This window comes from Callospermophilus lateralis, chromosome 14, assembly GCF_048772815.1.
Source record: "Callospermophilus lateralis isolate mCalLat2 chromosome 14, mCalLat2.hap1, whole genome shotgun sequence".
NCBI classification, from domain to species: domain Eukaryota; kingdom Metazoa; phylum Chordata; class Mammalia; order Rodentia; family Sciuridae; genus Callospermophilus; species Callospermophilus lateralis.
This window is the reverse complement of record NC_135318.1, coordinates 23933266-23959994: the sequence shown is the minus strand read 5'-3', so window position 1 is coordinate 23959994 and position 26729 is coordinate 23933266. Positions and strand designations below refer to the sequence as shown.

The 26729-nt window shown below is 45.6% G+C and overlaps 1 protein-coding gene across 2 annotated transcripts in view; it reads left to right on the top strand.

The window, feature by feature from the left end:
• The window catches only part of Xdh (xanthine dehydrogenase), a 61182-nt gene that overhangs the window by 12569 nt on the left and 21884 nt on the right, over positions 1 to 26729 (top strand). The window contains exons 5-20 of one of the 2 annotated variants that reach the window (XM_077105150.1): positions 854 to 980; positions 1909 to 1970; positions 8114 to 8182; positions 8488 to 8574; positions 9907 to 10048; positions 12446 to 12538; positions 13116 to 13267; positions 14381 to 14474; positions 15778 to 15887; positions 17909 to 18093; positions 21231 to 21402; positions 21753 to 21755; positions 22700 to 22783; positions 23966 to 24135; positions 24495 to 24618; positions 26264 to 26383. In XM_077105150.1, coding sequence (XP_076961265.1) covers positions 854 to 980; positions 1909 to 1970; positions 8114 to 8182; positions 8488 to 8574; positions 9907 to 10048; positions 12446 to 12538; positions 13116 to 13267; positions 14381 to 14474; positions 15778 to 15887; positions 17909 to 18093; positions 21231 to 21402; positions 21753 to 21755; positions 22700 to 22783; positions 23966 to 24135; positions 24495 to 24618; positions 26264 to 26383 — 1794 coding nt within the window. The remainder of the gene's footprint in view (positions 1 to 853; positions 981 to 1908; positions 1971 to 8113; positions 8183 to 8487; positions 8575 to 9906; positions 10049 to 12445; positions 12539 to 13115; positions 13268 to 14380; positions 14475 to 15777; positions 15888 to 17908; positions 18094 to 21230; positions 21403 to 21752; positions 21756 to 22699; positions 22784 to 23965; positions 24136 to 24494; positions 24619 to 26263; positions 26384 to 26729) is intronic. The other variant, XM_076832636.2, reaches the window with a different exon arrangement.

Sequence of the window (26729 nt, the reverse complement as noted above, 5' to 3'; positions counted from 1 at the left end):
TTTCCTTGTGAGAATGTGGGCTTTGGAGATCTCTCCTTGTCTCTCTTCTTCACTGTTCTGTTCCCAGTGCCTTTACTATGCCTGGTGCATGAGAGATTCTCAGTCAATATTCATAAAATCAATTAATATATATACAGGATACTAAGGTTATAATATTCTGGCAATTTTATGTAACACAAGAGAGACTCCCAAGAGACCAAAAAGCAGAAGAAAAACAAAAAAGAAAGCCACGTGAATGAGGAAAATCTTCTTAGAGCAAAAATCTTCCTGCTTTGCATGGGAATCCTGTGACGTTCGATGCATAGAGTCAATTCAGTTTGACCATATTTTGCAATTCTCTGGCCTCCACCAGACTTTCAGTGTTGCCTCCACTTAAGAATACAGGAATACAATGGGACTCTAGTTTGGAATAAGAGGTGCCCTGTTGGTCCTCCAGGAAGGTCAGTTGAGCTGGACTGCAGGGTAGTGTAGTCAGAGGAACACAACACAACTCTTCCATTCACAGCATGTTAAGTTCTTATATTTCCTGGGCCTACTTCCCGGAATACTCATTGCACTTTAAAAGGGGTGGCTTACCCATTGTAACACTGCCTTCCTGCCTCCCATATGCCAGGCACAGGGCAAGGGTTTACATGAATTATCCCATTAAATCCTTAGAAGTAAAGATTAGGACAGCCCTCCTCCTACAGACCAGGTGCCCATGGCTGGTCTGCAGGACCTTACTTCTAAGGAGGGCCTTGACCTGATCATTACCCCCACTGCCTCTCAGCAGGAGCTGGCTTCAGGGGAGTCCTTCAGGGAATGGGGAGGGGGTCTCGCCAACACAGGCATCTGTTTCATCTGTCCCTTTCAGGAGAGAATTGCAAAAAGCCATGGCTCCCAGTGCGGGTTCTGTACCCCTGGCATCGTCATGAGCATGTACACGCTGCTCCGAAATGAGCCAGAGCCCACCATGGAGGAGATTGAGAATGCCTTCCAAGGTACGGGCCTTCAGGCACAGCCAAGGAGGTGGAGTGGCAGATGGGACCCTGCGGGGGGTGGTCAGGATGGGGTTAGGGTGACAGCCAGGAAGAGGCTTGGAGTGTCGGAACACCCTTTGGAGGAAAGGCGCAGGCCACTCCAGAGCAATGGTTAAGATCTGCTATAAAGTTAGTTTCTCCTGCTTTGAAGAACCCTTGGTTGGCTTATAGACCTCATGGGGTCCCCTGCTTCCTATAATTTATTCTTGCCCTTCTCCAGCTTTGAGGTGGCCTTGGCACTGGGCAGCTGGCATGGGAGACCACTTGGTATACTGCACAGAGTCCAGTGATATGGCTTCCTCTTATCAATTTCCACCAGCTCAGGATTCTTCAGGGCACAGACCACATAGGAAGAAGGTAGCCAGGCAGGACTCAGCTACAGGCAAGGGCTGGCTTCTCAGTGTGCCTCCTGTGAATGGGCCCAGGAGCCTGTCCCACGTGTCTGCTCCTCTGAAGTGAACAGAGAAGTTTCCCTACCTGTTCAACGTTTCAATCTATTAGTTCTCCAATTAAGTATTTTGAGTCCTGTGCTATACAGGCACAAGAGGAAAGATGTAGTCACTCCTCTCAAGGAATTCACACTCTGAAGAGGAAGTGAGTTTATAATGTAGTTTAATAAGCTCACTGATAAGGTCTGACCAGACACCCTGGAGCACCAGCAGGGGCCCCTGACTTATTCTGAGATTTCTAGAAAAGCTTCCTGGGGGAGAGTCATGATGGAAGTTTCGAGGTTAGAGACATGAAGAGGAACAGGGACCTTCCAGACAGAGGAGACAGGACAACAAAGGCAAAGCTGTAAACGGAGCATCCAACTGAGCTGGGGCAAGGCCACAAGCCCTCCCCTGCCCAAGGCCAGCACCAACGCTGTAGCTTTTCTCTTGGCCCACAGGGAACCTGTGCCGCTGCACAGGCTACAGGCCCATCCTCCAGGGTTTCCGGACCTTCGCTCGGGTAAGTGGGGCCCCAGAGCAGCAGGGGTCCTGCTCTTAAAGCAGCAACCCTCAGGGATCACAGCTGGGAGGGATGCCAAGGGATATGGTCTCTGGGAGGAAAGGTGAGCTATCTAGTGAGCAGGTCCTTCTGCTGGGGACAGGTGCTGTGGGGAGTGGATTCTGCAGTTCTTCTCCATAGCCCGGGGCTTGCCTCCCAGTGCAGGCCTGGAGCTCTGCTTTCTAGAAGAGGCATCCTGCCTGAGTGCTGGCTTCCTTCAGTGCTTCCAGGCTTGGCAGCTTTTCCTAGAGACTGGCAGGCTCACGGGCGCTTAACATGGCGTCTAACAACAGCACAGCCCCGCTCAGCGCTTGTGCCTCCCCTCCTTCTCTCTCCTGGCTGCTTCTGAGGTTGGCACTCTGCTGGGCTTATGAAGCTGATAATTAGATCTCCAGACAGTTTGTGAACCCCTGCAGTGTTCATCTCACTCCACAGCCGGGTATGTGGGCATTGATTATGTAACCAATGGCATGTACCTGCCATCTGGCATGGAGTGCTGGCTTCACTTTCCTTGGCTTAGTCCCCTCAGCTTTTACCTGATTTCTCAACTAGGTCAAGTTGCTCCTGTCTCCCCTCAAACCTTCTCATCTCAATTTGATTCTGGGTTCAGGAGACAGTTACAGACACCTGTGCTTTGCACTGACCTTTAGGACTGGCACATCTTGAGAAGGAGAGTTGTGCCTACCTTATCCAAGAAAGGGTGGGGGGGAGGTAGAGGTGGGTCTTTACAAGGACAGACAACACCAGGTCCTGGAGAATGCAGTTGATGAAGTCGTAGGAGGTGTACAATTAAATGAAAATCATTCAAAGTACATATTCCGAGTCTGATGACCTGGGTTCAAGTCTTTTATCATGATGAATGACCCTGGGCAAGTTTCCTTGTTTCAAAACTGGGAATGATAATAATACCAACCTGATAGTGTTTGTAAAGAATAAGTAGTTCCTTCAAAGCTTTTAGAACAATGTCTGGTACATCTTAAGTTATCCATAAATGGAGCTGTGAATTATGATGTTGACACATTTCTTCTTCACCCACCGTATGTATGATCTCCGTTAATTGCTCAGGTTTCCCTGAGAACAGTGATTGTCAATCTTGCCTATCTGTTTACCTAGGCACTTGCTCAAACACATGCAAACTAACCACAGTCCTCACAGTGCCTCATAAGAGAAGGGCATTTGAGTATAGCAGACAGTTGCACTACTGCTTGAGGTCTGAGTTTTATTATCATTGAAGTGATATTCTGTTATGTAGCAGCAGCTCCCTCCACCCAGCTGTCCTGCAGGTTAGCGCAGAACAAGGCTGAGCTGCCAAATGCCTGACATGCAGAAGGAGAGAGGATGCGTCCTCATAATACTCACCGGAGGCCCCCAGGCTTTATTTTACACAGAGTTCTAACAAACTTGATTTCCTTGGTTTTCCTGAATCTAGTACACACTAGAAAAGCTGAGCACACTGTTCACAGTAAGAATGACAATGTTCCTCTGGCCACAGGAAGGAAATGGAAAAACCATTAAAATAGGCACACGCAATACTTCTGGCTTCCGATATATATGTAAGGAGTTTTGACATCTTCATTCCATCCTAACAATAAGTAAGAAGCTGAACAAACTGAGAAATCAACAACTCTTCTTAGAGTCATCAGAAAAACAAGGTTATAGGATGAACTCTTGTTTCTCAAGTTGGAGGCAGTCAGGTGGATACAGAGAATCACAACATACTTGGCCATAAACACGTGAGCAGAAGCCTCTTTATGAACGAGTACTGCAACAGGGAAACTTGAGCAGTAATTGATGAATTGCTGGAACCTTAATGTGGACAAGCCTCAGAGATACAAACTCTAGGGGACCTAGGCATGGGGAGTCCTCACACTTTTATGAGTGCAAATTTCTCTTCCTCCTACTTGGAAGAAGAGAAGTTTCAGCCACCCTGACTCACTGTGGAGAGGAAAAATCTACCTGAGACACTTGTGACACTCACAGTTTAGGTACACAGACTCACCAAAAGACAGAGACCTAGAGTTAGGACAATAGGATCCTTCACACTTACCAGTATATTACTAAAGGTCTGTTCACAGCAGATCCTTTTATCCATCACAGATGACTTATTTTCAACAACCCACAAAAAAAATTCCAAGCATACTCAAAGGCAAACACAACTTGAAGAGATGAAACAGCAGAACCAGGCTCCACAGGGTGGAGATGTTGAAGTTATCAAACAGGGAATTTTTAAAGGCTGATTAATATGCTAAAGATTTTAATGGGAAAAAAACAGGCAGCATGCAAGAACAGATGGATGATGTGTGCAGAGAGAAGGAAATTCTAAAAGAGAAGTATTTTAAGACGCTAGAGATAAAAACAGTATGATAAAACCAAGAAGCCTTTGGTGGGCTCATTAGTAAATTGGACATATCAGAGGAAAGAATTTCTGAGCTGATGATGTGGCAATGCAAACTTCCAACCCAAAAGGTGGAGAGAAAAAAGAGTGTAAAAAATATTAAACTCAAGAACTGCAGACAACTACAAAAGCAAAATATATATGTAGTGGGAGTACCGGAAGGAAAAGAAAGAGAGAAGAGCACAGAAGCAATATCTGAAGCAATAGATGAATGAGAATTTCCTAAAATTAATCAGACTAAAATACTGGAAGCCAGGAAGTTCAGAGAACACCAAGCCAGATAAATGTCAAAACAAAAACCCAAAGCCAATTGGAGCAAAACAATAAATCCCCGAATTAAAAAACAAACAAACAACTAATCCAGGCATGTTATATTCAAACTTCATGGAATGAAAGATAAAGGAAAAAACTCTTCAAAGAATCTAGAGGAAAACACTCTCACTTATACAGGAGCAAAGGTAAGAATTATATCTGATTTCTCAGAAACCATGCAAGCAAGAGGAGAATGGAGTAAAACATTTAAAGTACTGAAAAGGGAAACGCTCCCACCAAATTAGAAACTGTTTTTCAAAGGTGAAGGAGAAATAAAGACTTCCTCAGATAAACAAAATTGAGGGACATTGTTGTCACTAGACCTGCCTTTCAAGAAACACAAGAAGAGATTCTGTAGAGAACCAGGACATGGACTTGATCCCTAGCAATATGGGGAACGGGGGTGATGGGAGAAGAAGGTGGGGGGAGTGGAGAATTTTCAGAGAGAAGAAAAATGACAAAAGTCATAAACTTAAATCTACACGAAGAAATGAAGAGCACTGGAGAATGAATACATGAAGGTGAAATGAAAACCTTTTCAATTCTTCATTAATCTAACAGATAACAGATTGTTCAAAACAAGAATTTCAACATGTATTTGACTAATAGTGCATTTATATATGTATATACATGATGACAGCAATGGTAAAAAGAGAAAGAGGGAGAATATCTTGTTATAAGGTCTTCATACTATCCGTGAAATGGTATATTGTTATTTGAGAGTAAACTGGAATTTGTTATAAATGTATTTTACAAACTCAAAAAAGTAAGAGAAATATAATGGATATGCTAAGAAAGAAGAGAAAATGGAAAATGTACAATACTCTGTTAAAACCACATCAGAGAATGTGTGAAAGACAAAAGTAGGAACAAAGAATATGGGAAGCAAATAGAAAACAGTAACAAATACGGCAGATACCACTCTAGCTGTATCAATAATCACCTTCAATGTTAATGGTCTAAATATAACAGTGAAAAGACAGATATTTTCAGAGTGGATAAAAAAAAATAAAACCCAAATATATGTTGTCTACATGCTATCCAAGTTATAAAGACAGATCTAGGTCAAAAGTAAATGGATGTAAAATGATATACCATGCTAACACTAATGAGAGGAAAGTGGGAGTAACTATGTAAATTTTGGACAAAGAAGACTTTAAGGAAAGGTGTCAGGAAAAAAAATAGGAGAATTAAATGACAGAGTGAGAGGGAATTTTCCTGATTGCTAAAGCTGTAGAACATTCTTTCATCTCTTTGTTGGCCATGGATAGTTCTTCTTTTGAGAAATGTCTGAGCACATTTACTTATAATTGTGAAAATTTAGAAATGGCCGAGATGTCCTTCTGCAGGTGAATGGATAAAGAAGCTGTGGCCCATTTAGACAATGGAATATTGTTCAGCACCAAGCCATGAAAAGACACGGAGGAATCTTACAACGCATATTGCTAACTAACAGGAGCCAATCTGAAAAAGTTACATGTTGTATGATATCAACTACGTGAAACTATGAAAAGACAAAACTATGAGGGAAGCGGAAAGATTAGTCATTGCTAGAGCAGAGGCAGGAGGGACGAACAGACAGAGCACAGAGGATTTTAGGGCAGTGTGAGGCCCTTCTGTATGATACTGTAATAGTGGATACACATCATCATACATCTGTCAAAGCCCACACGTTGTCCAGGTAAACCATGGACTTTGAGTGATGATGACCTGTCCAGGTAGCTTCATCCGTTGTAATAAATGTACCACTCTGGTGCACATGCTGAGAACAGAGGAGGTTGTGTGTGTGTAGCCAGGGCAGGGAAGAGGGAGAAAGGGTAGTTGGGAATTGTTTGTACTTTCTGCTCAGTTTTACTCTGAACCTAGAATCGATCTTAAAAAAAAAACTAGTTTATTAAAAAAAAAAAGAAAAAAAAAAAAGCACAAGCCTAGCAGTCTTAGTTCATAAACTGTGAATCTCAGAAGGGCAGAGGTAGGAGAAATCAGCCTTATCCAACCTCAGAAGACCTGGAGGGCAGTGACCTGTTATTGACCATCACAATAATTTGTGTCATAAACATACCAATTAATTTATCAAGGAAAAAGATCTAAGTGCGACTGTGTTGGCACTTTAATGATCTGGAAAATGGACCTGGGTGGAACGTCTCCTCCCTCAGGAAGGCCAGGCGAGCGAGGCTGATGCTTCACCACAGGCAAGTTCCTCTCACTTTCGTGGGCCTGAGAACTCCCCTGCCTCACTCCTTCGCCAAGAAGACGAAAAGAGGCGTGAGGGACCCTGTCTTCCTTCTTCCTTTCCTATCTAAATTCAGAGGGGAAGGGCGAAGGGGCCGTAGAGAGTTCCAGAATGGACAGAGCAAAGCTATGAATGTGGGAGGCTCTGCGTCTCAGGCCCCATGGGCAGGGGGTCGAGACCAGGGAAGGTTCCTGTCTGCTGCCATTGTCTGCCCGTGTTTGCATGTCCACACCGTCAGCCTCCACGGTCTTCTGAGAGCCCTGTTAGGAAAGATGGTGAATCATGACACACCCTTTGAGAAATGACAGCCTGGAATGGTGTCTCCTGTGACTCACATGCAGAAGGGACGGTTCCCAGCCTGCTCCTTCAGGAATTGACTATCCCAGAAAAGTGCCTGGAAATTTTCCTCACTCTAGTGTCTCAGCACAGCCCCACAATTCCGAAATGTCTTCTGAAGCCCGGAGTTGCAACTCCTGCCTTATTAGGGCAGATGGGCCTGATGAACACATCCTTTCCCCGCTCTGCAAGACCTCAGTTGTGGGAACAGTGATTCTGGTTCTTTGTTGGTGTTCTGCCATTGGCATCGAGAGGCCCCGAGCAGATCCTTCACATGGGTGATGAGTGGTTCCCCCTGGACCCTTCCTCCAGAACAGGCCCACCATGAGGAGTGAAGAGTGTTCAGCTGTCTGGGAAGAAGTACCTAGTAGGTAGGGAGGAGGCCATTGGACACCCTGGATGGACACATCTCTCGGATCAGTACTGGTCTTGGACATCCTTGGCAGAGTCCCACAGAATGCTCAGCCTGAGAGACACCCAGCCGAGCCCCATAGATGCAGAACCTGAAAGTGAAGCCTCTTAGGTCCTGAGAGGACCTAGGAGAAAAATACCTCTTGATAAAACAGGATCTAGTTTTGATGGAGACCATTTCCCTGTTACTCCTAAGTGTTCATCCATGTGTTCTGTAACACACATCAGTAAAGCAAAGATAAGAGAGCGGAGGCCTTGACTCTGCATGCAGTCAAGTGGGATGGGGTAGGGGTTTCCCTCTTCCTGTTGGTGCTGGAATAGGTACCAGAGTGGGAGTTCAGTAGATATTAATCATCAGGATTCCTCAGATTCTGTGAAATCTCTATGAATGTCTATGTGTGAATGTCCTCTGTCTAGGATGGAGGATGCTGTGGGGGAAGTGGAGACAACCCAAACTGCTGCATGAACCAGAAGAAAGACCACACAGTAAGTGAGTCTTCTCTGCCTGGAGCCTGGGGGTAACTCAGACTCAGAGTCACTGAGCTCTCTCCACACCCCTGGCCGCGGTGGCTGGAAGAGGGAACTATGGCAAGATTTGGGGATGACCAGGTAATGAGAGTGGTGAAGGTGCTCATCAGCCCTGGGGTCCTCTGGCAAGACCTCCTTTCTTCTGCTTCCCAGGAGCTGCCTGCCCCTCTACCAGGGGCTGGGAACCAGCTCACCAGGAGGAAGTGCTGGAGTAATCCTGAAAGGAAGAACTGCAGTTCCTTACGTGTTCTCTCTTCCTGTAGGTCACTCTCTCCCCATCTTTATTCAAACCAGAAGAGTTCATGCCCCTGGATCCCACCCAGGAGCCCATCTTCCCTCCAGAGTTGCTGGTAGGTGATGCCGCAGGAAGCAGTCCAGCCATGTCTCTGTGCTGTGAGACTCTGAGACCTGCTTTATTTTATATCTACTAAGAACCTTGCACCTTCCCTGTCATTTAGGTGTCAGTTCAAATTTCCCTTCCTTTTTCCTTCCTTCCTTCCTTCCTTCCTTCCTTCCTTCCTTCCTTCCTTCCTTCCTTCCATACTGGGGATTGAACCCAGGGGTTCTCTATGTCACCAGCCCTTTTTTATTTTGAGACAGGGTCTTGCTAAGTTTCTATGACTGGCCTCAAACTTGCTACCCTCTTGCCTCAGCCTCCAGAGTAGCTGGATTACAGGCATGAGCCACCACACTGGGCTCCCTTCCTTTTTCTGACACCTCTATGGGGCCACACTCCACAGCTCCTCACACAAGTCACACTTACAGTTGCTAATGTGATGTCTAATGTTCCTTGCTAGATTATAAGCCCCATGAGGGCAGGAAGTGGGTCTCTCTAGAACACTGTGCATTAGTAGCAGGTGCTCTCTAGTGACTTGTGGACCTCCTGACTTTATCTAATGTGTAAGCCCACAAAGCCACTTATTCCTCTCTCTGTATGCAAACTATTTATTTTAAAACAAACTAAGTTGTATTTGAAGGGCATGATTCATGGCTTATAGTTCCGTCTTTAGGACACCTCTGTCGTGCCCATTTTCCCACTGACATTTATGGCAGGGAAAGAGTCAGGCCACTCTGAATTTTTCAGATATGCATTTCTTGGGATTGTGGAGTCTATGCAGCCTCCCTCCTGGGTTTGACAGGCTGGAGGGGACAGATTTGCAGTAGGCCACCACATCACTTCTTTCAGATTGTGAAACCTGGAAAACACCATCAGTTTGATTGGGGGGCTTTCTTTCCCAGCCCAGTGTCACCAGCTGTGCACCAGATCTAGCTCTCCTCCACTTTCCCTTCTCACACTCTCTCCTTCTCCACCTCTGTTCCTTCTCGCACCTTGCCCATGGTGCCCCCTGGAGACAGTGTGGGGTACTGCAAGGAACCTGGGCTTTCTGTAAGGTCAGCAGGTCCCACAACCTCCTTGATCTCTCTGGGTTGCTCCTTTGCTTGTTAAACAAGACTCACACGGCCTCCTTCATTGAAGTCAAGATGGGGAAGATGTGTTTACTAAGTTCCAGTGGAGTTCCTGCCTTAGTGTGTTCTAGTCCCCCCCCTCCTCCCCGATGTATATAAATCTTTCTGGTGAACTAGGTATTAAGCAAGTCAACAGAGGAGTTGGCCCCATTACAATTTCTTGGGGGAATGGGAAGAGGAGGGAGACAGTTCAGTAAGTGTGCTACAATTCCCAGAGGCTGAAGGACACTCCCCAGAAGCAGCTGCGCTTTGAAGGGGAACGTGTGACCTGGATCCAGGCCTCCACCCTGCGGGAGCTGCTGGAACTCAAAGCTCAGCACCCTGACGCCAAGCTCGTGGTGGGGAACACGGAGATTGGTAAGGCCAGGGCCTGGGTACTGCCGAGGGTCTGGGAGGGGTTCTGGACCCTTTCTGTTTGCCCTCACCCCTCCCTGACCTCCCCCCATTCCGTACCCCACCTGTGTCCCACTGACTACCCTGGGAAACCACTGAAGGGCCCTGGACACTTACTTGATTTCCCCTGCTGAAACCCTGGCTCTGAAGTCACACAGACCTGGTTTGAACCCTGGCTGGCTGTGTGTTCTCAGGAAAATTCCTTGGCCTCCCTTACCACCATTTCCCATTCTTTCTATGGGGTAACTCCTCAGAAGGCTGCTTTGAGTATCAAAAGAAATCCTTGCATGCTCATTGACTCTTCTCCCTGGACATCTACAGAGTGCCAGCTACAAGCCAGGGTCTCAGGGAAGGGCTTGGGACACAAAGATCAATTGGACATGGTTCCTTCCCTCAAGGCTCTCCTAGTTGAAGAAGGAGGGCTGAATGGAGCCAGAGTCTAGCCAGAGTTTTTTAGATGCTGGGAAAGGGGTGTCTAGAAATGCCACACTTTTGCCTCCCACTACCCCTTTTCTGGAGGATGATGTGATAAGGTAAAGGAGAAGGACACAAGTTAGGGTGTCTGACTCATGGCAAGGAACATGTCTGGTGTCAGAGGATCTCTGGAGATCCTTCTAACCTCCTTAAGTCTTGCTACCCCTGGGCCCCAGGGCCATGACTATATGAGCAAAGAACCCTAGGGCCACCACTACATGGGTGGTAAAGAGAGGGAGTGTCACTGTGTTTGTGCTGCCTGGGACTGTGCCGCCACCTGGGATGTGGGACCCACAATAGTTGGAAAGGCCAGGGAGGCTCAGGATGTGCAGTCTCAACCCCCATGCTCTTTCAGACAGAACAAGATGACAGAGAGGCCCAGGCCCTGTCACTCTCCATCTTTTCTAAGCCTGGTTTGGCTGGTGTCCGTCCACTTTGCTAGGTCCCGCACCTAGTGAGGCTCCAGCCTAAGATCGTGGCACAGTCAAGGTTTATCTCAGAGGACCTCTGATTGGGAGTGAGGTGGCATGCCATGCTTTCAAGTAGCCAAGTGCAGAGGGTCTCTTGGTTCTGGTTCCTGAAGGAGTCTCCAGTATCTAGGTTCTAGTTGGATCCTCAGCCATAGAATAGAGCCTGGCTTGGTTCAGAGCTGATAGAGCCCTGCCCTCTTAAGCACAGACAGTACAGAGTCCCCAGCTGCACTTGTGTGACACGTTGTGCCTGGTGAGACATGCCTGTGATGTGATTGTGTGGCTCTGGCTTAGTAGGACTCATGACAGTTGGTGTTCTCTTTGCTACACTGCCTTTGCCCATATAGTCATGGCCTAGGGTCCAGGGCATGATTAAGGTAGACAGAAGAATCCCAGGATGTCCTGACACTGGACATGTTCCTTGCCATGAGTCAGACAAACCCTGGCTTCCAAGAGAAAGGAATTCACACACATTATATCAACTCAACACCCCAGGTAACCACCCACAGCCAGTGCAGGGTGTCAGGGGAGAAGGCTTAGAGAAAGCCAGATCCAGATGGGCCCCAGGCCTCCATCTGCATTCTGTGTTCTGGGGATGAGGACAACCACACAAGCCAGACTTGATGCAGAAATGCACAGGCATGGGGCCAGGCCACCCTTGGGTACTGGGTAGGGGGCTCCAGCATTTATCTCCAACCTTTCCCATCTGTAGCCCCATGGGTGGGGCCAGGAGAGGTGCTGCGCCAACTGGGTCTCAGGAACTCAGGTGTGCATGTGTCCCAGAGGCTCCTAACTTGCTTAGCTGAGAGGACAGACGCTGGACATGGTTGTGGGCATGTAAAGCCCCACACCCTGAAGAACTCTCATAGATTCTGAGGACTGGAAGGAAGATTGCTCTCATTTTCCTTTTTCACTTTAATTTTGGACTTCTATCTTTTTATTGTTATATCCTAAACTAACAGTAGCTCAAGAACTGAAATGTGTCTGTTCTTAGCTGTGTGATGTGGGTAAAAGCCTTGATCTCTCTGTGTCTAAGTTTCTTCATCTGTGAGCAGAAACCCACAGTACTTATAGAGCTGCTGGGAGGATTAAGTTAGTTAAAAAAGAAAAGTTCTTGGAAGAATTTCCAACATACCCAGATCCCTGTGTTTTTTAATGTTGTTATTACACACACAGCACAAACACACATGCATACACACAGTACAGTAAATTTAAATTCATTTCATTTGAATATGAATAGATTTTTTTTTTTTTTGCAAGGGAGGGAAAGACATAGTCTTCCCTAATCCCATGCCTTGCCCACTGTGTTTCCTAACTCAGCCCTGCACCGTCCCCAGCACGTGGCAATTGGGAATATGTCATAAAGCTGTGCATAGTGGGAGGGGCGGCTGAGGTCTATAATGGCTTTTCTCTCCAGGCATTGAGATGAAGTTTAAGAACATGCTGTTTCCTCTTATTGTCTGCCCGGCCTGGATCCCTGAGCTGAATACGGTGACACATGGACCAGAGGGTAAGGGGCTCACCCTGAGCCCATGGTGGCACAGTGATGCTGGAGATGGACACCAAGGGGGAAGTGGGTGCCAGGACAGCCTGCCCTTGGCCTTTGGCTGCCACCTACTTTCCCTGGAACCCAGTTTGCACAGGGGAGAGGGGTGACTAGAGAAGGGGGCACCCCTCCTGGCCTTTCCTCCCCCAGGTTTCCATGATCAGGTGCCAGCAAGCAAGGATCTATGAGATTTCATTGATTTTCCTCAGTCCTGCCCACACATTAGAGTCATTCATGGGGTGGGGGGAAGTGGAGAATGGAGTGGTAGTGCTTGGGTGCTTTAAAAAAAAAACAATGTTAGGACTTTACCTCTGTATATGCTGATGTTATTGGAGAACTGCTAGCTTAGAGGAAAGAGAATAGGTTACAGAGTCCAGAGGCCTGGGCATTTGGTAAGCAGCTGAACCTCTCTGAGCCCTACTCTCCTCGTCTACATAAAGATGCAGGTCATGGTTCAGCTTTGCTTGGGTCTCCGAGGAGCTGCGTGGGACGTGTCCTCACGGTAGAGGGTGTGACTGTGATTCTGAGTGTGTGTGCCTAGGCATCTCCTTTGGAGCTGCGTGCCCCCTGAGCTCTGTGGAAAAGATCCTGGTAGATGCAGTTGCCAAGCTTCCTGCCCAGAAAACAGAGGTGTTCAAAGGATTCCTGGAGCAACTGCGCTGGTTTGCAGGGAAGCAGGTCAAGTCTGTGGCGGTGAGTCCTCGCTCAGAGGCAAGCAAGGCCCATGGGTGTGGGCCTCTCTGCCCAAGGCAGGTTGGCCCCAGCTACAGATTCCCCCTGCTCCAGCCCAGTGGGCCCAACTTTTAGTGGTTAGCATTTCCCAGGATGCAGACCCGGGTCCCCACACTCAGAGATTCTGATTCAGTGAATCTGGGATGCAGCCCAAGTCTCCTGGATGCTTCTGATGAAGGTGGTCTGTGGGCCACATGGAGAAATAGTTCTCACCTCTGAGGTTGCAGAGGTACAGCTTCTGGCCTCCCTCTTCTTGAACTTGGCTGGGCTCTCAGTAGGTGGATGAGAACTGTATTAGAGAGAAGGCAAAACTGGGCAGGGAGTTCCGTTTCAGAGTTTGGGGAGAACCAGATGGAGTCCCCCTGGGAGGAGGATAGGGTGCATCTGTTGACTGTTCAATCAGGCTTCAGAGTGGCCCTCTGAAGCAGGCATCCTTTCCATTCCATGTTTACATTTTATTTTTTAAGAACAGAACATCCCACTTCTGTTCCCCAAACCTGCCTTGAGCACCTGCCACTTCTGATTGCAGATGAGGAGGTTCAAGCTCAGAGAGCTCCACTGTGCCCCCAAGTTCTGCTAAATCTGCTTCTAGGAAGAACTTTGTTTCCACTGTACATTTCCTCCTCTTTTCCAGTAACGAGAAGCCTCTATCTGATTTTTCTTCCATTTTTTTTTGCCAGGTTGCCAGGAAGTGCAGATCCACATATAGCAAACTGTTCACCCTTAAAGTCTTCCTCCTCTTTTTCCTTGATCTTTATCTTCTATTTCATTTTACTAGCTCCCTGTGGTCTCTGTGATAAACCACCTCAGTCCTTTCAGGAAAAGGTTGAGTGAGGTCAAACAATTTAAAAGGCCTTGTCTCCATTTACTGATTCTTAAATTTCAGAACTGGGACCCAACCCCAAGGGTTCTGATTTGAAGGCAAGCACGTTTTTCTGAGGGCCCATGTTATTGGGTTGCTCTCGTCTACCTGGGATGCAGGTCCTTAGTGCTCCCTGCAGACTGTGTCCCCTGCCTGCCCTCTGCTTTGGGGTCCTGGGGTGGGCTGTCACTCACTCTCTTTGCTTGTCCTAGTCCATCGGAGGGAACATTATCACCGCCAGCCCCATCTCTGACCTTAATCCTGTGTTGATGGCCAGCGGCGCCAAACTGACCCTGGTATCCCGAGGTGAGCTACCTGGAGCAGAGGTCCAGAAAGAGGGACTTGGGGGAGGAAACTCACACCAGACAGGACATTTTATGGAGAAACAGAGCCCAGAGTTCAGTGCCCCAGCTGTCCTAAGGTTTGGATTCATGGAAGCTGCAGGCAATGCATCTGGGTTGGAGGCTGGGAGAGCTGTGTCTTTTCTTTGTAGAGAACTCACAACTGGGTCAGCTTCCTGCCTACCTTTCCCCAGGGTGCACTGGGGCCAGAATGGACAGGCTTCCCACAGCTGATTGTTCCATTATGAGGAATCTGCAAGCCATTTGTTAAACATGGCCATTATTTAAAATTAAATCACATAAGCATAGAATGAAATAAATTATTTTCAAAACAAAGGTGGTAAATACTCAAAATCCGTGAATTCCTATTAGACTTCATTTGACTATTATGCCATGCTCTTGAGGTTGTTTATATCCACCGTATCTGTGCTGAGGAAGAGTTCTGCCATGGTGCTCTCCTGAGCATCTCTATCTTGTTGGAAGGTTCCTGAGACCTCCTGGGACCTGGTGATGTGCTAGGAGGATCCAGCACGGAGTCTTCCTCAGGTTTATGGCAATGGAAGGACACAAAGCCCAGTCAGCAAAGGGGAAAGGTGCATGGGTCAAAGTCCAGAGGACCCCAGGCACAAGCCTCAGGATGCCCCACAGGGGTCAAAGGACATGCTTAATTCCCCAAGCAATGAGTTATGACAACACACATGAAGCATCATCCACCAGGGAAGCTTGCTGGAGACTGAGCACCCAGGGTTTTCTTGGGGGCTGGTGACTGGTCACACAGGCATGTACCAGAAGTCTGGACGCCTGGCAGAAGAGCGGGTGTAGACTGTATAGGTTGTGTCAATGGCGGAGGCATAGTGAGCCATTCTTATAGCAGAATGGTGCAAACCCTTCCAAAATCCATGCTCCCAGATGCCAGTCAAGGGCCATTCTTGTAAGCCTACCTCCTCACAAGGGACAGCAGCCCGGGCTGCTGTGTTAATTCTTTGCTGCACTTGTCCCAACCTCACATTTAGTGATGTAACATGGTCACTTGGCTATGGAGAGAGCATTTACACTACAGATTGACAAATGCTATGAATCAGGGATTCCCCTGACACCCTCCAGCACACCACTGCTTTAGGACTTCAGGTGGAGGACTTGGCCTCGGTTATGTTCTGACTGGGTGTCAGAGAGCAGGGAGAGAATGGATTTCACTGGTGGGCTGTCCTCTGCCCCCTATGCAACCCCCAGCCTCTCCCTCATGTTGGTCTTCTTTCTGTCTCTATCAGGCACCAGGAGAACTGTTCGGATGGACCATAACTTCTTCCCTGGCTACAGAAAGACCCTGCTAAGTCCAGAGGAGATATTGCTTTCCATTGAGATCCCCTACAGCAGGGAGGTGAGAGGCGGGGGTCCAGGCTCTGCCCAAATTACCCATGCTGCTGAGCTCAGACCTGGAGACAAGAGCCTGCCTCGGGACCAACTTTAGCATCCCTTGACCTTGACACTGATGTTTTTCTCTCTAAAATTTGCCTCTGATGAACCAACCCTATTCCTCCCAGGACAATGGGACATTGAAGGACATGGCATAAAGTCACTCAGCTAGACATACGATCCTGAGTGAGTCATCTTAGCTTTCTGAGCCCCAATGTTCCCACCTGTAAAGTAGGCACAAATGTTACGTACGTGCATGGTCTTGTGGGGGACTGAAATATTTCATAAGATTGTTCCTGACAGCCGTGGAGGTTACCAGCATAGTCCCAAGAGTGAATTCAGCAGTTGGGTGTTCCTGTCCCACGTCAAGGGCACAGTTTTCTCATGGTGAAGAGTATAAGGCTTGCATGTGGAGTGCAGAAGATGTCTAAATCAGACCCTCTTGTTCTGACCTTGGCCTTGAGGAGGTGTTAGACCCCTGACCTTGCTCTGAGCTGGCACTGCTGGATTTCCTTTTTGTGAACAGCTTTTCTCATCCATTTGGGCAGATCTGGGTACCTCTGCCTGCTTTGCTCTTAGGGCCTGGAGTGGCTTGATCTGGGTGCTTCTCTCCTTTCTTAGCAGCCACTGACTCAGGACACATTCCACAATGGGCCTCTTGGAAAAATGGTCTGGAGAGGCGGGGAAAGCAGTGGGCAAGGAGGGTGAAGGGTCTACGGCAGCTCCTGCTCCAGCAAGTGTGTGAGGGATGTTTGCCCTTGCTAACTTTGATCTCCTTAATGAGAATGTGAATCCAATCATAGTAATGATAGCCCTGAACTGGATTCTTAAGGATTTTCTAGCTTGTCTTTGCAGAACATTCTGAGCAGTGATTCCCAGAATTTGGGATTTTCCCAAAATCCCAGAAATTTTGAATTTTACAGATCACTATTTTTTTTTTAAATTATGAGTCAAGGAAGGGGAAGGAAACAGGCTTAGCACTACTCAGATTTTATTTTGCCAGGTATGGTCATTAATGGAAAATACCATTTTGTAAAAGAAAGGAGATTTTAATACCCAGAATTCGATTTCTCAACAAAGGATGCTGTTAACCTGATGCTGAGCACTTGTGGCACTCAAGTGAAAATGTCCCAGATCGACCCTGAGAGTGAACATCTGGAACCTCTGCTCCAGAACCAAGTCCAAATGCTGGGCTCGGTGACCAGGAATATGAGCTTAGTCTCAGGAGGGGCTTCACAGCTCCAGAGAATTGAAATCTGTGTCCTTTGGGGGCCTCAGCAGTGGGCTTCATTATGCTTTTGGTGGATCTTTCCTTAACCTCCCACTTGGTGTTAATCAGAATGTGCAATCAAACCTCAGCACCTGGCACGGAAGAACTGAAGTCAGATGGTTCTTCCCTGGAAAATGACTTCCACTGTCCTTTTCTCCCCCAAGACAGACCCCGGCTCAGACCCGGGGGAAGAGCAGGTTCAGAGCACAGAGGGAGCATTGTTTCCTAGTGGGTCACTTTCTTGCAGAAAATGAGATTTCTCGGTTGACATTAGAATAGTGGGAGGGACAAGGAAGACACGCACCCACAAGTGAGATGGCTTCAGATTACCTGTGCCATCTCCCTGTCCCTGCTTGAGAGGCAGCCAGGTGCTGACTGAGGCTTCATGAATCTTCAGAGAGGTTGGGTGGGCCCTGACCCTGGGCCCTAGGGTGGTCTCGGGAGTCTGCTTCTTCCAGCTGGGATTTGTGTCCCTGACTCTCAGCATTCCTGACCCTCAGCATTCATGACCAACGGGGAGAAGTCCCGACTCTTTCCAGCTTCTGGGAGTGTGACCTGGAACTCCTCCTATAATGTGGTACTTACGCCTTGTCCCCACGGCTCTGCGGTGGCATTATCTCCTCACTTCACCCCACCTCCCAGTCCTGTTTTAGGCTGGCCACTTGCAGTCCTTATGAAACAAGGTGGAGAATAGGCATCTACCTGTTCTTTTTTAGGGTGAGTTTTTCTCAGCATTCAAGCAGGCCTCTCGGCGAGAAGATGACATTGCCAAGGTGACCAGTGGCATGAGAGTCCTATTCAAGCCAGGGACCACAGAAGTGAAGGAGCTGGCCCTTTGCTATGGAGGAATGGCCGACAGAACTATCTCAGCCATCAAGACCACTGCAAAGCAGCTGTCCAAGTAAGAGCTAGCACCAGTGAAGCTGCTGTAGCTGCCATTATTATGGTTATTGGAGTATTACTATTGCCACTACCACTTTTATTATTGCTGCTCCGGCTATTGCTACGGCCCCTGTTGCTACTGATATTACTAGAGCTACTAGTGTTACTATCAGCGCAGTCATGCACAGTATGTTGATATTTTGAGCATTGATGGGCCACGCATATGACAGTGGTCCCACAAAATTACAATGGAGTTGAAAAATTCCTGGCACCTAGTATTTTTATTGTATCTTTCCACATTTAGATACGTGTAGACACACAAATACCAACCATTGTGTTACAATTGCCTATGGTATTCAGTACAGTAACATGCTGTACAGGTTTGTAGCCTAGGAGCAATAGGCTCTACCACATAACCTGGGCAGTAGGCTATACCATAGGGGTTTGTGTAAGTGCATAAAGAAATAGCCTAACACGCTCCTCAGAATATTTCCCTGTTATTAAGTGACATGTGACTCCAGTTAGTATTACTGCTGCTGTACTACTATCATGTGGCTACTACGGCTGCTACTGTTAATTCTGTTATTACTGTTAGTGCTTCTATATTGCAGCTATCACTGTTGTTCCTAGAGCGGCTGCTTCTGCTACCGTGGTCACTGGTACTGCTTACTAGGACTAATGCTGCTGTTACTCTTACTACTGACATCACTATCATCACTGCTGCTACTATCACCGCTGTTATTCTTACCAATATCATGATTATAACTAGTATTCCTACCGTGGCTATTCCTGCTATTATTATTGTTTGTACTATTGCTGCCTCTTCTACTACTGTTATGATTTTTTTTTAAGATTTTAAAAATTTTTATTAAAATGAAATTGTATATTTCCTCAGTTCATTTCCTTTTTAACCTGGCAACTTGTAACACTGAATTATTCTCTTTTGTTATTTGTACAGATATTTTACAGCACTCATATTTTGTTTATACAGATATTCAACAGTTGTTTTTGATATACATATATTTTCAAAATCAGATTTAATTTTAGTTGAGTTAATATTTTCTAGATAAATTAAAAATTAAGATCATTATCTGTATTAGTTTAAATTATCTTTATTCAATCCAGAACATAAAAGAAATTGAACTTTCAAAGATGTAGTCTTACTAACTTACAGTTACTTCTTTTATATAGTTTAATGCTATAGACTTTCATAAATCCCCATTATAATTACTTGTTAATCACAAAATTAAAGGTCATTCTTTAGGTTGGCTATGTTCATATTTGATGTACTAAATATCCTTAATATAAAAAGGGTATTTTTCATTATTTTAGGAAAAACTTACTGGTGACCACAAGTACTAAAAAAAATGGTGGCTTTCTTATACCTTCACCCCCAAGCATGCCCTTTCTCTTATTTAAGTTACTACCATCCTTTGCCATGCAGGTTAAGTATGGCCATATTTGGTGTCTACATTTTTGTCTGTCTGTGAAGTTATGGTTAACAGTGGAGAAGTGCTGATTAGTGCTAAAGTCAGTATGGTAGTCTCAGAATCACCTGGAAATGTTTTAGTTAACTAGTTGTTCTGGAGTGTACCCCTAAAATTTGAATCATAATTCTACACATAACAAGATTTCCCAGGTATGCTTTTAAAAAGTTATGACTCAGATACTTAATAGGATTTGAGATAAAATTTTCTAAATATTTCTAAAAATATTTTAATATTAGTGATGCTGGTCCTCCAACTAACCATTAAAGCACAACTGTAGGAACATTGGTTACCTTTCATTTTTGTATATGTATATATATATTTTTTCTTATAGTTAATATTAATGTTAATTTTTTTCCTTTTAAAACAAATATTAATTAACTATATTTTGACAGAAATTAACATTACTTATATAATCCAATGCACCAGATCATGGAAAAATTTCTTTTTTTCCTCCTTTGTAGAAAGACTCTTACAGTTCGGCATCCATTCCTCTACTTCAATTTATAATAGCTAATAATCACACCAGAGAGCTGTAGTCCTGAATCACTTGTAACTAATTTCAAGGCTCATGACCAGGCTAGCTACAGCATTTGGGAAACCCAATGTCAAAAGAATGTTACTGTTATGATTTTTGATACTCCTATTATGACTGTTGCTTTTAGTATTTACACTAATAGCATTACCACTGCTGTTATTTCTACTACTACTATTGCTACCACCACCATTACAATTGCTGTGAGTACTGCTGCTATTCCTATTGCTACTAGTAGTAGTTTCACTGCTGCTCCTACTACTATTGCTACCTTCTAGCTTTGCTGCTATTGTTCCTATTATTACTGCTGCCACTGTGCTATTGTGACTAGTAGTGTAAATCACTATTGCTACCACTAATTGTACATAAATAGTAGGGTTTCTGCAGCTGTTTTCTGTTAAGATTGCTTCTCCCATACTACTGTTACTACTTCTGCTATCATTACTGTTGCTACTATTAACCACCACTGCTATTGCTACTGCTGCCATTGCTAGTATTCCTACTAGCAGCATTGATGCTGCTACAATTACTGCTAATGCCACAGCCACTGTTACTCTGGCTGCTGGTACTACTTCTATTATTAATCCTGCTACCTCTATTCCCATGACTATCATAGGCAGCAATTGTACCAAGTTCTTCACTGGCATTATCCTACATAATCCTTACAAAACCCACACATGATAAAGCTTAACTTGAAATTTGGCTTCTTGGTTCCAATATTGACCAGGAAAGTAGCATAAGTCAAGTTCCACAGCCTCTCCATGCCTCAGTCTTCTCAGTGGTAACATGGGTGTGAGACTTTTTCTCTACTGTAGTTTTTAATTAAATTAAAAGTGACGATTCATAAAAAGCACCTAGGGCAACGCTTAGCACGTTATAAAAACTCAGAAGACATAACTATTATTATTTTGTGATTTTTAGAGTATATCTACTTTTAAAGGTGAGGAAATGGAGGCCCAGGAGGTGAAGTAACTGGTTAAGTGACTTGCCTCAACTTACACAGCTCTGAGTATCTGAGCCAGGTTTTGAACAGAGGTCTGCATGGCCAGGAGGCTTTGGGTGCTGCGCTCCACGTGGCATGACTGGGGCGGGGCGAGGGGGTGAGGCACACTCCCCACATCTGTTCTCTGGCAGGTTCTGGAATGAGGAGCTGCTGCAGGATGTGCGTGCAGGCCTGGCTGAGGAGCTGCACCTGTCCCGGGATGCCCCTGGCGGCATGGTGGAGTTCCGGCGCACCCTCAGCCTCAGCTTCTTCTTCAAGTTCTACCTGACGGTGCTTCAGAAGCTAGGCAAAGAGAACCCTGAGGTGGGTGAGGTGCAGATTCTCGGCAGCAGGCGTGTTTGGAGGGTTAAACCTGTTTCTTCACTCTGGATGTCTGAGAGCAGGAGCAGGAACCAGAGACGCAGGGTCCACAGACATGAGCCAACCAGCTGGCTGGGTCAGGGACACAGACAGGCTCTGGTCCTGCCAGTGTCATGAGCTCACTGGGGAACTTGAATAGCCACGCCCCTCTCCCTCCCACCTATGGAATATGCAATAGGGGCTGGTGGACCAGATGGCCCTTCCGGAAGCAGAGCAGACACGACTGTGGCCGGGTGGTGTAGGAAGGGAGCAGAGGGGGAGAATGGAACGAGGACGGGGGACGTGGAACACAGGATGTGCCTTCAGGCTACTGGCAGGCTGAGGTGGAGCCCTCCTCCCAAGATTCATTTATTATGAGCATTTGTTTGACGCCTACTATATACCATGCTACACTTGGGACGGGGGCAGCCCAGTGTGGGACAGAACAAGTCAGCAAAGGCCAGCTAGTGTGACAACTAAGAAGGGCGGGGTGTGGAGGGAGCACAGAAGAGAGAAGACGCTACAGATAGGCGGACAGTTGAGCCAAATCCCTCTTTAAAACATTAGAAATACTTCCATTTTTTAAAAGTTAAAGATTTATTTTGGAAAGCTTTAAAAATACAGATTATAAAGGAAAACTAAAGTTACCCCCTATTTTTAGGTCCCAGAGAAAGTCACTGCTGAAGTTTTGATTTTTCCCTACACTTCTCTCACCTTTTCCCTACATGATGTTTGCCCTGTCTGTCATTGTTTCCATCTGTCCTTCCATCGTCTATAAACACATCTACCATCTTGCGATCTTTTGATCTGGAGATGTCATTTTCTAAACAGATTTGGGATCACACCACATGAAGACTTTTATACCCACCTTACCTTAGCTGAGTAATGTGAATATCCTCCATGTCATTCAGTACTTCCCACGGAATAGAGGGGGAAGGGAGACTTTTCTGGGAAGGCTGGGGAGGAAGAATTCCCGACAGAGAGAGCAGTACGTGTAATGTAGAAGGGGAAGTATGGAGTGTGGGAGAAATCAAGGAGCGCTGGGTGCACTGGGTCAGGTGGCTGGAGACGGAGCTGAGGTGGCTGTTAAATTCTGAGTGCTCAGAGCCCACGTCCGGATGAGGTAGACCCCGCCAGTACTCAGAGGGTATAACCTGACGGGCTGAGGGGAACCCTCATCACCTCTATCACTTGGGGGCACCAAGAAAGGGATTAATGATGCAACGCTGTCACGGCCACCTCTGTTGTCTTGCCTCCACAGAACTGTGGCCTGCTGGACCCCACCTTCACCAGTGCCACTCTGCTCTTCCACAAAGACCCTCCAGCCAACGTCCAGCTCTTCCAAGTGAGTACCCATGTGTGTTCTGATGTGAAGGCCAGCTCAGGCCACCCCTGACGGTCGATGGCTGACCATTGACCAGTGCCCAGCTTGAATCATACGTAGATGTGAAAAGCTCCCCATTCTGGTGCCTACATGTCCAGTGTAAGAAGCGGGAATCATACTGGATGGAGCTGTTTCCCCTTTGTTGGCCTAAATTTCTTTCTTAGGATGCCTGTGCCTTAAAGAAAAAACAGTTGTTTTTTTTCCATTTATCTTTTCTATGTAGGACTAAGTCTAGACTAACTCCAGATGTCTTCCTGAGTGGATGTGCATACACACATACGCTCAAACCATTCTATCAGCTACAAGTTTTTGAGAGTAACTGAGCAAGAGATTAGCAAACGTTTTCTATAAACAGTTTAGATTTTGTGAGTCAGACAGTCTTTATTGCAGCAACCACCTCAGCTTCGTCTCCAGCCACCTGACCCAGAACACCCAGTGCTCCTTAATAATGGTCCCTGGTTCATAGGATGGCCAAGCATTAAATGTGTTAATAAAAGTAAATTGCTTAGATGGTTCCTGGCATATAGTAAAAACACTCAAAAATATTAACCATTATTATTACTTTGAAAAAACAAAAACAGAAGTTTATTATAAAATGAATATATCTTAAGATATTTTGGAAAATACAGGAAAATATAAAGACAAAAATAAAAATCACCCAAGAGAGATTCATTGTATTTGTTTAGTTCTTTTTTCCCATTTATATATGAACACGCATATATGATATTTATAGCATATATTATTTTCCCTACATGATTAGAATCATTACACAGAGAATGTTTCATGTCTTATTTTTACAATTAGCATGTGCATTCTCTCTTTTTAATAAAAATTCTTCAGAAATATGTTTTGATGGCTGCATACTATTTCATTGTAAGCTACAGCATAACCCAGTTCTCAATTGATGGATATTTAGTTTCCTCCCTTTTTGGCGGGAGGGGTTCCTTGATACACTTACACTATGCGCACCCTTATCAGTGACTTCTTAGGTGCCTCACTGTTACTTTCACCCCTAAAGCCTTTCTACCTCATTCATTCCAACCCTCTGGGTTTGCTTTGGTATCTGGCCTCAAGGACTCCCCAGTGTCCTGGACCTCTAGAGAAACAGTGTCCTCAGCCTGACTGGTGATCATGCTTTTCCAGGAGGTTCCCAAAGGTCAGTCTGAGGAGGACATGGTGGGCCGTCCCATGCCCCACCTTGCTGCCAACATGCAGGCCTCTGGGGAGGCTGTGTACTGCGATGACATCCCCCGCTACGAGAACGAGCTGTCTCTCCGGCTGGTCACCAGCACCAGGACCCATGCCAAGATCAAGTGAGTGCAGCTGCTGTGGGGAGCCGTGGCGCTCCAGGGGGAGGGTGCTGGGAGCACCTGAGAGGCTTCCCACACAAAGATGACCTTAGCAAGCCTCTTCCAGCGCTTCCCAGCCTTGAGATGAGGATGGAAAATCGTCTCAAAATCACCATCCGGAGCGCAGCAGGAGGAGTGAGGGCCCTGTGACTCCGAGGAGGGTCTGCTCACAGGGCTGACGTCCCCAGAGGCAGGCAGGGGCCAGACTGAGAAAGCCTGGGGGGAATGAAAGCTCATGAAAACAAGGCCAGTCATCCAGTCCAGGGGATGGATCTCCTGCTTCAGTTTGCCCACCTGGCTCCTCCCGTGGCTCGTTCTTGCAGGTCTATAGACACTTCAGCAGCTAAGAAGGTGCCAGGGTTTGTTTGCTTCCTCTCAGCTGCCGATATTCCTGGGAGTAACACAACTGGACTTTTTAATGATGAAATAGTCTTTGCGGAAAGTGAGGTATGCTTGGATTTTATTTTGTATGAAATAAATAGAATAAGTATTGAAGTTTTAATTCATGCTCATGGCTCCAATTTGCCCTCATCTTGAAGATTATACATTTGCACTTATCATGACCATCACTCCGGTCGACCATTATTCAGTACAACTCATAATGGATAGAATATGTTATTATTTAAAATGTTAACATTTAATTGATGGCTGCTGTTTGCACACAGCAGGATAACTCTGGGCCTACATAGCAGTAAAGCAAGGCTGGTGATTATAAAATTGGGTTCCTAATGTATGACATTAAACTCTTTTATTAAAAGAAAAATAAGAAGACATTAAATGAACTAACCAGAAAAGAAATAATAATACCATCACTTTGTGAATTGATAGCTCACATGTATGAAAGTTCATCTATTGATTTCAACTATATGGAATTCTACAGCAACCTAGTTTCCAAACCTTTAAGACAGTTGCTACAAAACTTCTTATACTTTACTATAGGATAGTTCTCAGATGGTCATTTCCTAGTTCTAACACAAATCAAACGTTGCTGATCTGATGTGGGTGGGTATCGCTGAAAGTTAAACTCACCTTATTATTGGTGTAAAGGTGAAGAAAAGAACAAAAATCTACAAATATGAAACCCGGAATCTGTAAGGACTCCTTAGAAGAACATATCGTTTTACAAGCTCCAAGAGCCTCCAGGAGCACTGCTAGCCTTTTGGTTAGTGGGGGTCAGCAGATACACTATCATTGCATTAACCAAGTTCATAACTGGGTCCTTAAGAGAGAATTATCAGAGACTTGCATGCTAATCATTGGTTCATATTGTTAGAAACCCTATATTCCAAAGTGATGAGTTGGACAATGTATTTTGTTGTTTATTTTAGGGGAATGTTTGATGAAAATAATCCCTGAAGGAGACTCATTAAGTTTTTATGGAATTGAATTTAAAGAAAAAAAAAACAATTGTTATTCTATAAATTGAAAAATATCTTATTTATAGATCATTGAATTTGAGTCTTGTCTTTCGTGAGCTACTGCTTTTAGGGCTTCTAGATAAAATAATAAGACATGATTGTGGCTTTTGAGGAGCTCTTGGTATAAATCTGGGAAATAGCACATTAAGAGAATGATGAAGTGGACCGATAATAAAACTGAGAGTCAAGGCCTAAGGTTTAGTCATGATCTGGTAACTACCAACCAGTCTTGACGGTGCCTTCTGGTCGTCACCTCTTCATAGGAAGACTCAGTACGTCTGATTTGCCTACTTGGGCACCTTATCTCCATTCTGCTCATGGCAGACAGCCATAATCAATCACTATACTCTATCCTGTGCAGCTTCTCAATACACTACCAGTACTAAAAACTCAGACTTGGCCCTTGAGTTGAAATCTGTTTCTGATACCAGTGATCTCTCTGTGCTCTGTTCTGTTCTACTGATTCTAAGCTCTTTTTAAGAGGCTCATAACCCCAGTTTTAAGAGGTTCATACCCCCAGTTACTGGGATAAGGAAACTTGAAAAGCCCCAGGACATTCCTAAAAGGTTCTTTGGGAATGTGGGGACCTCCTTTGCCTTTTTGAACAATTTGTACATAGTACGCTTCACAAGAGCTGCCAGTCGTGTTCTTTGACAATCTGCTCTTGCTCCTAGGTAACTTGTGTTGGGCACATCATTGGTGCTGTGGTTGCTGACACGCCAGAGCATGCACAGAGGGCAGCTCAAGGGGTGAAAATTTCCTATGAAGACCTTCCAGCTATTATCACCATTGAGGTAACTGCCTATGTGGAGGAGTGAGCTCCCTGTTCCTGCAGGTGTGGTTAGAAGGATCCTTCACAGGAGATTTGAGCAGCAGGTGGGAATTTGGCTACCTGAGGTCCCCTTCTTACCATGGTGCTACTTAAATGATTTCAAATTTTTCAACTTTACGATGGTGTGAAAGCATACATAGCTACCATTGTTTTTCTCTTTCACTACAATATTCAACGAATTACCAGAGATATTCAACACTTCATTTTAAAGCAGGGTTTGTGTTAGACGGTTTTGCCCGACTATAGGCTCATGGAAGTGTTCTGAGGGTACTTAGGTAGGCGAGGCTAAAACTGTGATTTTTTTAGGT